General features: G+C 43.9%; 1 protein-coding gene across 1 annotated transcript; it reads left to right on the top strand.

The window, feature by feature from the left end:
* Window positions 1-7,967: 7,967 nt before the first annotated feature.
* On the top strand, window positions 7,968-13,312 carry LOC133752694 (uncharacterized). The gene is given in 3 exon segments (XM_062183067.1): window positions 7,968-8,279; window positions 8,658-8,768; window positions 8,770-13,312. Coding segments are annotated over 3 exon segments (4,836 nt in total). The 3' UTR covers window positions 13,183-13,312.
* Window positions 13,313-15,300: the final 1,988 nt, after the last annotated feature.

The following is a 15,300-nucleotide window of genomic DNA, read 5'->3' as shown; positions in this document are numbered from 1 at the left end:
TATCCATTTCATAGTTATATTGTTTTAAATAATTAGCTACATGGTTCACACATAAAAAAAGCCTTTGGGGCCCAGCGTTGTGTCATAATTGGTAAAGCCACCACCTTCAATGCTGACATCCCATATGGGCCCGGGTTTGAGTCCCGCCTACTCTACTTCCTATCCAGCTCCCTGATAATGGCCTGGGAAAGCAGCGGAAGATGGCCTAAGTGCTTGGGCCCTGCGTCCATGTGGAAGACCTGATGAAGCTCCTGTTGCCTGGCTTCAGCCTGGCCCAGCCCAGGCACTTGTGGTCATTTGGGTAATAACCCAGTGGACAGAAGATTCTCTCTTTCTCTCTCTCTCTCTCCTCTCCCCCCTCCCTCTCTCTCTCTCTCTCTCTCTCTCTCTCTCTCTCTGTATCTCCCTGTCTCTCTCTGTCTGTAACTCTACCTTTCAAATAAATAAAATAAACCTTAAAAAAAGAAGGTCTTTTCAATAGCTTATGAGAATGTATATATCAGAACTTGTTACTAGAAAAATCAAACAATAACTCGTTATCAGAAAAATCAAACATTAACGTCATTTGTGGCAATGCACTGAGAAAAAATACTATGTTACCACAAACTGCTTCAGCACTCCAAATAGCATACTATTTCTTTCAGACCACTAAGGTACTTCTTTTTTTATTTTACCACATTAAATTTTTTTCACATGTTAAAGCATCTTTATGCTTCATTTTTTCAAACAGGGAAAAGAAATCAGCAAGTGAAGAAGAGAAAAAGAAGATCCTAACATGATAAAAAACATTTGCAAGAAAGAGAAAAAGCATATTCATCATGGTAACTACTTTTTTAAATTCTCAACTTGTTTAGGCAACATATGCCCTAATGAAATTATTGAGACATAAACCCTGGTTCAAAGCCAGCATAGCTTTGAAAAGAAAGAATGGTTGATTTGTTTCAGCTGAAAAACTAAAATAAACATACAAATAATGTTTATTTATATATCATTTATCAAGATTGTTTGAGAAGAATGTGGTATATATGGTTTTTTGAATTTGTCTTAAAACAGCAAACAAATAGTTATGAAAGTAAGCATGCATGAGAAAAAGATAATTTTGAGTTTGGCATTTTTTGTTTGGAAAAACTGTATCACACATCACTATACTTGCTGACAACTTTATAAATAGGTTTTTATTTTTAAAGTTCATATTCCTACAAGAAAAAAGTTCCATTATGGAGAAGCAACTGCACTAAGCAATGTTGGACCAGCTAAGTGTGACATCTGTATCTGGACATATATATGCTACATTATATGAAGCAATTTTGAAAAGGAATATTACATAACCAATTATACAGAAGCTATTGAAAACAAAAAGCAAAAATAAGTTCAATAAAAGTCATGTTGACTTATTTCTTTCACATCTTATGTTTCTTAAACTCTAGGTTCTAGAAATCATTAATTCACAAAGAGTAAAATAGTGAAAATTGAAATAAAACCTGAAAAAGTCAACAAACAAAACAGTGAGTACAGAGAAGAAATAAGTATAAAATGATTTTAAAGAACACCAAAATTAATTAAAATTTATTTAGACATTGTAATAATAATGTTAAATATCCTGTATAATATGTTTGACTATATATAAAATAAAATATCGTATCCATTGATGTACTAAATTGTAGAGTAATGGCCACTGTTGTGGCACAGCAGGTTAAGCTGTGGCCTGCAATGCCAGCATCACATATGAGCTCTGGTTTGAGTCTGAGTTGTTCCACTTCATATCAAGCTCCCTGTTAATGTACCTAGAGAAAACAGAAAGATTGCCCAAGTCTTTTGGCCCCTGCATCCTTGTGGGAGACCTGGATGAAACTTCTGGCTCCTGACTTTTGCCTGGCCCAGCCCTGGCCACAGTGGCCATTTGGGGAGTTAATCATCAGATGGGAGATTTCCCCTTCTCTCCCTCTCTCTCTATAATTCTGCCTTTCAAATAAATGAAACATTTTTTTAAATTATAAGGAGTAGAGAATTCATTTGAAGGGAATGAATTCTTCTTTTCACACATAAATAGGGGTTTTTAACATTATGGTATTTCAGAGAAAGACAATTTAATCATATCGTAATCAAAAAATATATTGAGCTGTAGTTAATTTATGAAAAGTACTCATTTTGGAATCAATGACATACTTAAAGTCATCAGAAAGGCTTTGTAATGCAACTATATTAATATTCTTTTAAAGGATATAATTGTTGAAACAATCAGAAACTTAAAAATTTTTTTCAAATAAAACAAACATTCTATGCTCCACTTACAATTTGTATTCTTGGGTTAGCTTTATAGACACTGATATAATCTTTTTATAAAAAATATTTATTTTATTTATTTGAAAGACAGAGTTACAGAGAGAGGTAGAGACAGAGAGAGAAGTCTTCCATCTGCTGGTTCACTCCCCAGATGGCCGCAATGGCCAGAGCTGCACCAATCTGAAGGCAAGAGCCAGGGGCTTCCCCCCAGGGTCTCCCATGCGGGTGCAGGGGCCCAAGGGCTTGGGCCATCCTCCACTGCTTTCCCAGGCCATAGCAGAGTTGGATCAGAAGTGGAATAGCTGGGACTGGAACTGGTGCCTATATGGGATGCTGGTGCTTCAGGCCAGGGCATCAACCAGCTGCACCACAGCACAGGCCCCAGTATAATCTTTTTATTCAATTGGAGTATTTCCCTCTTTTTGACAAAACAGTGAACCACAGGTGTCCATCTCCCAGTGCAGGATTTGTTACTGTTATTGCATTTCAACTGGTCAATGGAATGTAATTAAAATAATTTTGAGCTGAACCTGAGGATTTAGTGTGGATTTCTAGTCACATTTCTGATGGTAAATAAAATGAAAAAATGAGTTGGATTTTAGTAAATTAGAAGCTGGTTTAGAAAAGTTTGTATATTTGAGATTTTATGTTAATATGTGTATACTTAATTAGCCCTTCCCCTCTTCCAACACATTCTTCTAATTATTCACATTCTCTATATTAAATTGCAAAGAGCTTTAAAACTCAAAGAACATCTGGTAAATAATCTGGTATTTCAAAAGTTTTGTGAAGACATATTTACTTATTAAATGTAACATGAGTCTCCCATTTTGTAAGATAAGACAACATATGGAAGGTCTATATTTAGATTTCTGAGGCCTCTCCATACTGTCTTCCACAGTGGCTGCACCAGTTTACATTCCCACCAACCATGGACCAGGGTACCTTTTCCCCCTACATCCTCACCAGCATTTGCTGTTTGTTGATTTCTGCAGGAGATCCATTCTAACTGGGGTGAAGTGAAATTTCATTGTGGTTTTCATTTGTATCTCCCTGATGGTTAGTGATCCTGAGCATTTTTTTAAGTGTCTATTGGCCATTTAAATTTCTTCTCTTAAAAAATGCCTGTTTAAGTATTTTGCTCATTTCTCAACTGGATTGTTTTTATTCTTGTTGAATTTCTTGAGCTCTTTATAGATTCTGGATACTAACCCTTCATCAGTTGTGTAAGTTGCAAATATTTTCTCCCTTTCTATCAGTTGCCTCTTTGATTTGCTGAGTGTTTCTTTTGAAGACAGTGTGGAGATACTTCAGAAAGCTAATATAGACCTACCATATTAACCAGCCATCCCATTCTTGAGAATTTACCCATACCAAAAGAAATCAGTATATGAAAGAGTTACCTGTACCCTCATGTTCCTTGCAGCTCAATTCACAATAGCTAAGAAATGGAATCAACCCAGATGTCCAGGAACTGATGACTGCATAAAGAAATTATGGTATATATATTCTATGAAGTACTATTCTGCTGTAAAGAAAATTAAATCCTGTCTTTTACAGCAAAATAAATGCAACTGGAAACCATTATATTTAGTGAAATAAGCCAGTCCCCAAAAGACAGATATCATATGTCTTCCCTGATCTGGGATAACTAATAGAGTACCTAAAATGTAATGTATTGGAATGAAATGGATATTTTGAGATTCAAAGATTGTTTGTCACTTCTGTTGAAGAACAGTGGTTATTTTTCTTCATATTATTTGTTGAACTCTTTTACTTAGTGTAGAGCTAACCTTATCATCATTAAGTAAACTGAAAGTAAATATCTGTAAAAATTACAAGTGGAAATGGGAGAGGGAAGAGTAACAGTTGGAACATGGTTGGGAGGTAGGGAAGTATCACTATGTTTCTAAAGCTGTATATATGAAATACATGAAACTTGCATAACTTAAATAAAATTTAAAATAATCGATGCACATTAAACACTCTTTAATAGAAAAAATAACAAAGAGAGTTGATAGAATGTGAACATTTCTTCTTTTTGACAGTGAAGGTTCACTGATTCCAAGATATGGCTTACACATCAGATAAAATGCACTTGGTAGTAACAAATCTATTTATTATGTCATCCAGGTGTATAATTTTTGTGTAATAGAAATATTTCCATTATAAGTATATCCTTTTAGCTTTAAGTTCTTTATCTAAGTTTTTTTAATTTGTTTTGTCAAACATGCTGGCCAACTATTTTCCTTGATCAGATACTATTAGACATATAATTGTTTTAGTAATTCCATTACTAAACTCCATTCTTTTAGGAACTCCATTATTAAACTCAGTTTTTTCCCAACTAAAGAAGATTGGTTCTTCTTTTACTTTGAGCAGCAAATTAAGTTCTCATTTATTCAAAAGAAACCAACTTCCACTGGCACACAAAGAATAAGTAATTTAAGTCTGTAAAGCTCTTGACTTAGTTTTTATATTAATGCTTCAAAATTGCTTAAAATCAGAACATGTATTTTTACTGTGGATACATTTAAGTTGTTGCTTAAACAAGTTATAATTTGTGCCTGATGAGCTGAAGTCTGCTAAAGTTATCCCAATCCATTAAAGTGTCTTATATCAGCAAGAGATGTTTTACTATACCCATATGATGATTGTTGAAAGTATTTGCAGGGGGAATATATATTTGTTAATTCAACTCTCGCAATGTGATCCATACTGCTAAGAGTCAAATAATACTGACCATAATATCATGCAATTATTTTGTTATGAATATTTTACACACGAGTGTTTGTATGGCCATAATTATTTGTACTAATTTATTTTTATTTATTCATTTTACTTATTTGAAACAAAGAGGGGAAAGAGAGAGGAGAGAGAGAGAGAGAGAGAGACATCCTGTCCACTGGTTCAACTCCCCAAATAGTCACAACAACCAGAGTCCAGAGCCCAAGCCAGTAGCTGCAAATTCAATGTTGACTTCCCACCCGTGTGGCAGGGACTCAATTACTTCAGCCATTACCTACTGCTTGTCAGGGTGCACACTAGTAGCTGAATTGGGACTGGAGCCGGGACTTGAACCAAGGCACTCTAATATGGGATGCAGGAATCCTAACCAACACTGTAACTACTACACCCAATGCCGGCCCCAATTTCTTACTTTATTTGTAAATTTTTATTTATTGATTTATTTAGGGAGAGAAAGAGAGAGAGAGATAGAGAGAGAGAGAGAGAGAGAGGTCTTCCACCTGCTGTACACTCCCCAATTGGCTGTAATGGCTGGAGCTGTGCCGATCTGAAGTCAGGAGCCAGGAGCTTCCTCCAGGTCTCCCATGTGGGTGCAGGGGCCCAAAGACTTGAGTCATCTTCTACTGCTTTCCCAGGCCATAGCAGAGAGCTGGACAGGAAGTGGAGCAGCCAGGATTTGAACTGGTACCCATATGAGATGCCGGCACTGCAGGTGGTGGGTTTACCAGCTATGCCACAGCGCCAGCCCCTCCCCAAATATCTTTAACAATTAGAGATGGGCCATGTAGAAGCCAGGAGCCTAGAACTCAGTCTCGGTCTCCCACATAGGTGGCCCAGCTAATTAAGCCATCACCTGCTGCTTCCCAAGGGATGCATCAGCAGAAAGCTGGAATTGAAAGCTGAGCTGCATATCAGACAAGCACTCTGATATGGAATGTGGGGCATCCCAGGTAGATTGTTAACTGCTGTGCCAAATGTCCATGCCCAATTTCTATTAGTCATCCATATATTTACATGAAAAAAAATTCCTCAACATTCTAACCAAGGAGTATCATTATTTTTCTTAGTGCTGGTAGCACAATTTTATCCTCTAAGGACATTTTCTACTGTATTTTTCTACAAACATGAGCAAACAAAAATTTGTTAATTTCACCATTGTCTACCCAAATAATGTAGGCAAAAACTCAGGGTAATTTCTGTCATTAAATACCAGAGTGTTACATACATAGAACATATTTACCTTTCTTTTTTTTTTTTTTTTTGTTAAACTTTTATTTAATGAATATAAATTTCCAAAGTACAGCTTATGGGTTACAATGGCTTCCCCCTCCCAAAACTTTCCTCCCACCCACAACCCTCCCCCCTCCCACTCCCTCTCCCCTTCCTATCACATCATGATTCATTTTCAATTCTCTTTGTATACAAAAGATCAGTTTAGTATATATTAGGTAACGATTTCAACAGTTTGCCCCCGTATAGCAACACAAAGTGAAAAGAAAAGAAAAAAAAATACTGTTGGAGTACTAGTTATAGCATTAAATAAGGGTGTACAGCACATTAAAGACAGAGATCCTACATAATATATTTTTTTAAAATTAATTAATTTTCTATGCCATTTCCAATTTAACACCAGGTTTTTTTTTTTTTCATTTCCAATTATCTTTATATTTACCTTTCTAACACACAGTTAATGAGTACTGGTCTTGTTTTTCATTCACATTTATATGCACATGTGCTTTTTATTTAGAATTTACAATCATTTAAAATGTAACCATGGAGATATATTCACTCTCTTCCACATACAATTTTATTTATTACAAAAAATTCTTATGAGTCAATCAGCAGGTTTCAAGAGGTTTGGAACTATATAGATGAAAAATATTACAACAGGAAGAGTTCTCAAATGTTCAAAGCAATTTTAAAGCTATGTCTGAGAAATGTTGGTATTGTTCTTGAAGGACCCTTATGGGGGAGAGGGACAAGAAACTAGGCCTGGGCAGATATCAGGGGCTTCTTAGGAGGTTGGATGTTCCCCAGGGTCCAGCGGGCACGTTCTCTGGGAAGGAAAAGTCTATCCCCTTTAGAGAACCTCTAGGCATGCCCAGAGCAGAGCTGCCACTCCCCCTTCGGAGAGTCTCAGTACTCTCCTCAGCATTCTCCTCAGCTGGTTCCCTCAGCACTCTCCTCAGCATTCTCCTCAGCTGGTTCCCTCAGCACTCTCCTCAGCATTCTCCTCAGCTGGTTCCCTCAGCACTCTCCTCAGCATTCTCCGGTATGCTAATTGTCCCTCCGAACCGGCCAATCCCATATGCTAATTTGTTGACTATATAACCTGTGTGAAACTGCCGCTCAGGGCTCCTCACCGCCTTAGGTGGGGGCCCGTTTGCGCAAACGTACAATAAATACCTCATGCTTTTTGCATCAACTGGTCTGGAGTCTGGATTTTTGGGCGTCCTCTCGAGCAAGTGGGCATCTCTACAACTGAGAGGTCCAACATTTTGGCGCCCAACGTGGGGCTCGAGGTCGCCCTCAGACCCATTCTCTGCAGGACCAGTTGGAGGTATAATTAAGTGTTTTCTGTTTGTTGTTCTTCGTCTTGAGTATTCTGACTGGAGTATTCTGACTGGCCAGTACCTGACCTGACTCTGTGGGACCAGTGGGGGAGGCAGGCGTGCCCAGCAACCCCTGGTCCGTTCCCTGGAGGACGCTCCGGGTTATGAGGGGAAACCCTCGGTCCGTTCCCCCGGAAGACGCTCCCGGGGTGGTCTGGAGGTGGGTCGGAGACCAAGTCTCCCTCCTTCCTGGGGAGGGCTGGTCAGGCAGCCGCTCCCAAAACTAGTCGATTTGTCCTATCTGGTGCCACGTGGCTTGTCTTGTTTGTTTTATGTGTCTGTGCATTGGCTGTTCTTTTTGTTTGGGCTAAAATCCTTGCACACATGGGTCAACAAATAACCACCCCTTTAAGTCTCACTCTAGATCACTGGAAGGACGTTCGAGAACGCGCGCGCCACCTCTCATTGGAGATTAAAAGGAAACAATGGGCAAAATTCTGTTCCTCAGAGTGGCCGCCCTTCGAGGTCGGCTGGCCAAGGAACGGCACTTTTAACCTCGATATTATTTTACAGATTAAGGCGCGGGTCTTTCAGCCAGGATCCAATGGACACCCTGATCAGGTGCCCTACATTACTACGTGGGAAGATCTTTCACGTAATCCCCCTCCCTGGATAGAACCCTTCTCCTTCCCGACGGAGCCCATACGGACCCCGTTACCCCTTCCTCCTATCCCGGTTGTGCCAACCTCCTCCCTATACCCTCTGAAGGAGATTCGAGATCCAAAACCTGACAAGCCACCGGTTCTTCCGGCTGATCAGGACTTTCTGCTCTTTGACTCTCCCCCACCCTATCTTCCCGGCCAGCCTGCTCCCCTGCAGGAACTCCCACAACAACCAGAGCGGGATGTGCAACCTTCTGCACCATCCCCTGATTCCACGAGGGCAGGGGAAGAAGTCTCAGTGCCTTCCCCGCCCTCCAGCCGCCTGCGCCTCCGTCGGGGGCAGGCAGGGGGCTCGGGAAGCGTTTGGACTTCACAGGCTTTTCCTCTTCGCTCGGTGGCTGGCCAGATGCAGTACTGGCCATTTTCTGCTTCCGATCTTTATAATTGGAAAACCCATAACCCCTCTTTCTCTCAGGACCCCCAGGCTCTGACTGGGCTGATCGAGTCAATAAAATTGACTCGATCAGCCCACCTGGGATGATTGTCAGCAGCTTCTGCAGACCCTCCTCACTACTGAGGAAAAGCAGCGTGTCTACCTTGAGGCACGGAAAAACGTCCCTGGAGCAGATGGCCGACCGACCCTACTGCTAAACGAAATCGAGGAGGCGTTTCCCTCAACCCGTCCTGATTGGGACTACACCACCGTTGCTGGTAGGGAGCGACTTCGTCTTTACCACCAGATTCTCCTTGCGGGTCTCAGAGGGGCTGGAAAGCGCCCCACCAATTTGGCCAAGGTACGTGCAGTAGTACAGGGGGCTGAGGAAACGCCGGCAGGCTTCCTAGAAAGATTAATGGAAGCCTACCGTATGTATACCCCGTTTGACCCCCTGGCAGAGGACCGGCAGGGAGATGTAATCATGTCCTTTATAGGACAGTCAGCGCCGGACATCCGCAATAAATTGCAGCGGCTAGAGGGGCTTCAGGGGTATACTATACAAAATTTAATGAAGGAGGCAGAAAAGATTTACAACAAAAGGGAGACCCGAGAGGAGAAGGAGGAAAGGATCCGCAAGGAGCAGGAGGAAAGGGAAGACAAAAGAGACAAAAGACGTAATCGAGAGCTTAGTAGAATTTTGGCCACCGTAGTGCAGGATATAGAAAGGAGTAGACCAGGACAGAATAGGGACTTGGGAGACAAACGAAAGCCTCGGGTGGAAAGAGATCAATGTGCCTATTGTAAAGAAAGAGGACACTGGGTCAAAGACTGCCCGAAGAAAACACAGGGACCAAAGAGGAGACCAGTTCCAATCCTGTCCCTGGAAGAAGACGACTTGGTGAGTCAGGGCCAGGAACCCCCCCCTGAGCCCAGGATAACCCTTGAAGTGGGGGGCAGACCGGTAACCTTCCTGATTGACACGGGAGCCCAGCACTCGGTACTGACTTCAGAAAAAGGGCCTTTAAGCTCCAAGACTTCCTGGGTTCAGGGGGCAACTGGAGGGAAGTTATATCGCTGGACAACCAATCGAGAGGTCCAGTTAAGTACAGGACTTGTGACACACTCGTTCTTACTAGTGCCAGACTGCCCCTACCCCCTCCTGGGCAGGGACCTACTCTCAAAGGTAGGAGCCCAAATTCACTTCCATGAGAAAGGAGCTACCATCACAGACTCAGGAGGGCGGCCCCTCCAGGTATTAACACTACGCTTGGAGGACGAACACCGATTATTCGAGAGGCCCTCGTCCACCATGGCTCCCCTGGACCCCAAGTGGCTCACAGATTTTCCTCAGGCCTGGGCAGAGACTGCGGGAATAGGGCTGGCCGTCAACCGGCCTCCCTTGATCATAGATCTGAAGCCCATGGCCATTCCCGTATCAGTTCGTCAATATCCGATGGGCAAGGAAGCTAAGGAAGGTATCCGGCCACATATCCAGAGACTGTTACACCTAGGCATTTTAAAACCTTGTCGTTCACCTTGGAACACCCCCCTACTACCAGTAAAGAAGCCTGGTACGGGTGACTACCGCCCGGTACAGGACTTGCGGGAGGTTAACAGGAGAACGGAGGATATGCATCCCACAGTGCCCAACCCCTACAATCTGCTAAGTACCTTGCCTCCGACCCACGTATGGTACACAGTGTTAGATCTAAAAGATGCATTCTTTTGTTTAAGACTGAGCCCTCAGAGCCAATCCATCTTTGCTTTTGAGTGGAAAGACCCAGAGACCGGGTTTTTAGGACAACTCACCTGGACAAGGTTGCCCCAAGGATTTAAAAACTCGCCTACTTTGTTTGATGAAGCTCTGCACCTAGATTTGGCCGATTTCCGAGTCAACCATCCGGACCTGGTCCTCCTGCAATATGTGGACGACCTCCTCCTTGCCGCTGAAACTGAGCAGGACTGCCTAAAAGGTACCGGGGCCCTGCTACAGAGACTGGGGGAATTGGGCTATCGAGCCTCCGCGAAAAAGGCCCAAATATGTCAGAAACAGGTGGCCTACCTAGGCTACCTCCTAGAAGGAGGGCAACGGTGGCTGACAGAGAGCCGAAAAAGGGCGGTTGCTCTAATTCCACCCCCCACCGATGCCAGAAAGATGCGGGAATTCCTCGGGAGTGCGGGATTCTGCCGCCTTTGGATTCCTGGGTTTGCGGAGCTGGCAGCCCCATTGTACCCCCTCACGAAGTCCAATGCTCCCTTTCAATGGAGAGAAGAGCAACAGCGGGCGTTTGACAACATAAAAAAGGCCCTATTGTCAGCCCCAGCCCTGAGCCTCCCTGATATGACCAAGCCCTTCACATTATACGTGGATGAGAACAAGGGAGTGGCGAAGGGAGTGCTAACACAAATGCTTGGACCCTGGAAAAAGCCGGTGGCATACTTTTCAAAAAAGCTAGACAATGTAGCGGCCGGCTGGCCTCCGTGCCTCCGCATGATAGCGGCCGTGGCAGTTCTGGTGAAAGACTCGGATAAATTGACTCTAGGCCAACCTCTCACCGTAGTGGCACCTCATGCTGTGGAGACAGTTATCCGTCAGCCACCAGACCGGTGGCTCTCAAATGCTCGGATAACTCATTACCAGACTATGTTATTAAACTCAGAGCGGGTCCGGTTTGGGACTGCCACCTCTTTAAACCCGGCCACCCTGCTCCCGGAACTGGGGCCCCAGGCCCAGGTAATCCATAACTGTCACCAAATCCTGGCTGAGGCCCACGGCACCCGAAAAGACCTAACCGACCAGCCTCTGTCGGATGCTGAAATGACCTGGTTCACGGATGGGAGCAGCTTTCTACAGAACGGTGAGCGGAGGGCTGGGGCAGCGGTGGTGGATGGAAAAACTGTTATCTGGTCAAGTGCCTTAAAGCCTGGAACTTCTGCTCAAAAAGCCGAGCTCATAGCCTTAATTCAAGCTTTAAAACTGGCACAAGACAAAAAGGTCAACATTTATACAGACAGTCGGTATGCTTTCGCCACTGCCCATGTACATGGGGAGATATACCGGCTAAGGGGCCTTTTAACCTCAGCAGGCAAGGACATTAAAAATAAGCAGGAAATCCTAGATCTTCTACAGGCCCTGTTCCTGCCCAAAATGTTGAGTATAATTCATTGCCCCGGGCACCAACGAGGAGACGACCCCGTAGCAAGGGGAAACAGGATGGCAGACGAGGCCGCTAGGGCGGCAGCCCTGAGCCAACAGGTGCTCCCGTTAAAGACAATTGAGCCCACCCAAGTATCGAGGGAACCACCTTTCCTCTATTCGGACCAAGACTTAGATACGATTCAGCGGCTCGGTGCAGAGTATGATGAACAAATAAGGGTTTGGAGGCTCGGAGAGAAAATAGTCCTGCCACACCAATTGGCTAAAGAAATAATTACCAGCCTCCATCAATGGACTCATTTGGGACACAAAAAGCTAAAAGCAGCCTTACAGGAAGATAGGCAGTCTTACTACATCCCCGGACTTGACTCTTTAGCCCAGCAGGTGACTGAATCCTGTGTTCCGTGTGCCAAGGTAAATGCCAGACATCTCAAGCTCCCGGAGGGAGCTAGGGTAAGAGGAGACCGACCAGGAATCAACTGGGAGGTCGATTTCACTGAGATAAGGCCGGGCAGTTATGGGAATAAGTATCTTCTAGTTTTTGTAGACACCTTCTCCAGATGGACTGAGGCATTCCCCACAAAACGGGAAACCGCCCAGGTGGTCGTCAAGAAGATCATAGAGGAGATCTTCCCCCGGTTCGGCTTGCCTAAGGTAATCGGGTCCGACAATGGCCCAGCGTTTGTCTCCCAGGTAAGTCAGTTGGTGGCCAAAGCATTAGGCATAAATTGGAAATTGCACTGTGCCTATAGACCCCAAAGTTCAGGACAGGTAGAAAGAATGAACAGAACAATTAAAGAGACCTTGACCAAATTAGCGTTGGAGACTGGTGTTAAAGACTGGGTCCAACTCCTCCCTATGGTGTTGTTCCGGGTCCGAAACACGCCCTCTCATTGCGGGCTGACACCATACGAAATCCTTTATGGAGGGCCCCCACCAGTAGCAGGCTTGCTTGACCTTGCCAGTGACTCCGTTGCCGATGCCCCTAAGTTACAGGCCCGGTTGAGAGCACTCCAGATCATCCAGAACCAGGTCTGGAAACCTCTTGCAGCAGCCTACCAACCCAAGACGACAATCATTCCACATCCTTTCCAAATCGGTGATGCTGTGTATGTCCGAAGGCACCAATCTAAGACTCTAGAGCCCCGGTGGAAAGGCCCCTTCACTGTGCTGTTGACAACTCCCACCGCTCTCAAGGTCAATGGAATCGCTGCTTGGGTCCACGCCTCACACGTGAAGCAAGCACCACCTCCCCAGGGCCCCGAGGATCCGGATAGACCAGCCAAATGGAAGCTCCAGCGCACTCAGAACCCACTCAAGCTAAGACTTTCAAAAACTGTTTAATATTTATGATGTTCCTGGCCTTTCCCCATTGTTTTTCCAATCCCCATGCTCCGCAATTGTTAACGTGGAACCTAACCCAGTCCAGTAAGAACAGAGTTTCCTCCCTCCAGTGAGGCAGGTTCTCCCCAGGCCGGTTCAATAGATTTTAAGATTAAAATCTTTGCAAAAAGAAAAGGAGGGAATGAAGGACTCTTATGGGGGAGAGGGACAAGAAACTAGGCCTGGGCAGATATCAGGGGCTTCTTAGGAGGTTGGATGTTCCCCAGGGTCCAGCGGGCACGTTCTCTGGGAAGGAAAAGTCTATCCCCTTTAGAGAACCTCTAGGCATGCCCAGAGCAGAGCTGCCACTCCCCCTTCGGAGAGTCTCAGTACTCTCCTCAGCATTCTCCTCAGCTGGTTCCCTCAGCACTCTCCTCAGCATTCTCCTCAGCTGGTTCCCTCAGCACTCTCCTCAGCATTCTCCTCAGCTGGTTCCCTCAGCACTCTCCTCAGCATTCTCCGGTATGCTAATTGTCCCTCCGAACCGGCCAATCCCATATGCTAATTTGTTGACTATATAACCTGTGTGAAACTGCCGCTCAGGGCTCCTCACCGCCTTAGGTGGGGGCCCGTTTGCGCAAACGTACAATAAATACCTCATGCTTTTTGCATCAATTGGTCTGGAGTCTGGATTTTTGGGCGTCCTCTCGAGCAAGTGGGCATCTCTACAACTGAGAGGTCCAACATTCTTTCCTTCAAGAAAACAGAAAATGTTGGAAAGGAGATGCATGCTCTGTTGTTTGAATACTAGCAGACAATGGTCCTTGTTGTAACTAATATTCTTTGTTGTATTTAAATAGACTATTAGAAACAACTCAGGAAAATAAATCTATATTGGTAAGTGTTAATTGAAGTAGAAAGTCTAGGACTGAAATAGTGGATGAACTCTGCCCCTCAATGCATACCAGAGAAATTAGACAAAAAAACTAGAGAATATTGAACCTTAGCCTTTGTTATGGAGCTTCAAAATCTGTATGGAGAGGTCTCTGTCAAAAATTCTATTTATGCCCAAACGTTTGTCCTGAACTTGTTGAGCTGGTTCTCAATCTAGTTGCCACCAGCCAACACCATATAGAGAAAGTACATAGATTTGTAGACAATCTTCCACCAATCTGATGGCCCAACAGTACCCATGATTCCTCCAATCTGTTTTTTTTTTATTTACTTATTTGAGAGGCAGAAAGAGAGACAGACAAAGGAAGAGAGAGAGAGAGAGAGAGAGAGAGAGAGAGAGAGAGAGAGATCTCATTTACTGGTTCACTCCCTCAGTGATCACAGTAGCCAGAAGACCAAAACTGGGAGCTAGGAATTTCATACAGGCTTCCCATGTGGGTAGAAGAAGACCTATCATTTGAGGCAATACCTATGGCCTTCCAGTTTCTGCACTAGCAGAGAGCTAGAACTGGGAGTTGGAGTCGGGAATTGAACCCAGATACTCTGATACGAGATGCAGGTGCCTTAACTGCTAAATAAGTGACCACCCAGTTTGTCTTTCTTTCCTTATTTATTTTTAAAATATAGATTATTATCTCTAACTTCTGCTTACTCACTTATGGCCACTTAGTTTATTTATTTTTTTAAAGTTAAAACAATTATTTATGAAGCTAGAGTTGTTTTTCAGTCGATTAAGCTATTGCTTAGCACACTAACATCCCATATCAAAGTGCCAGTTTGACTCCCAGATGCTCCACTTCCAATCTATCCTTTTGCTAATTTGCCTCAGAAGGCAATGGATGATGGACCAATTACTTGGGTCACTGCCACCATGGAAAACCGGAAGATGACTACGATGGTCAGGACCATGTCAGGTCAAAGCCAGGAGCTGGGAACTTAATCCAGGTCCACCATGTGGGTGGAAGGGACCTAAGTACATGAACCATTGCTTGCCAGCTTCCAGTTGTGCATGAGCAGACAGCTGGAATTGGGAATGGAGCTGACTTGAACCAAGGCACTCTGATATGACAAGCAGGTGCCCGAAGCAGTGTTCTTATAACCATTGTGTCAAACGCCTATCACTCTGTTTTCTTGATAACAAATTGCAGGGCTTTGTAAAATGGTATGTTGTCTGATGTTAAAGCT

This window comes from Lepus europaeus, chromosome X (assembly GCF_033115175.1).
Source record: "Lepus europaeus isolate LE1 chromosome X, mLepTim1.pri, whole genome shotgun sequence".
NCBI lineage: Eukaryota > Metazoa > Chordata > Mammalia > Lagomorpha > Leporidae > Lepus > Lepus europaeus.
The sequence above is the reverse complement of the archived record's forward strand: the minus strand, read 5'-3'. Positions and strand labels throughout refer to the sequence as shown.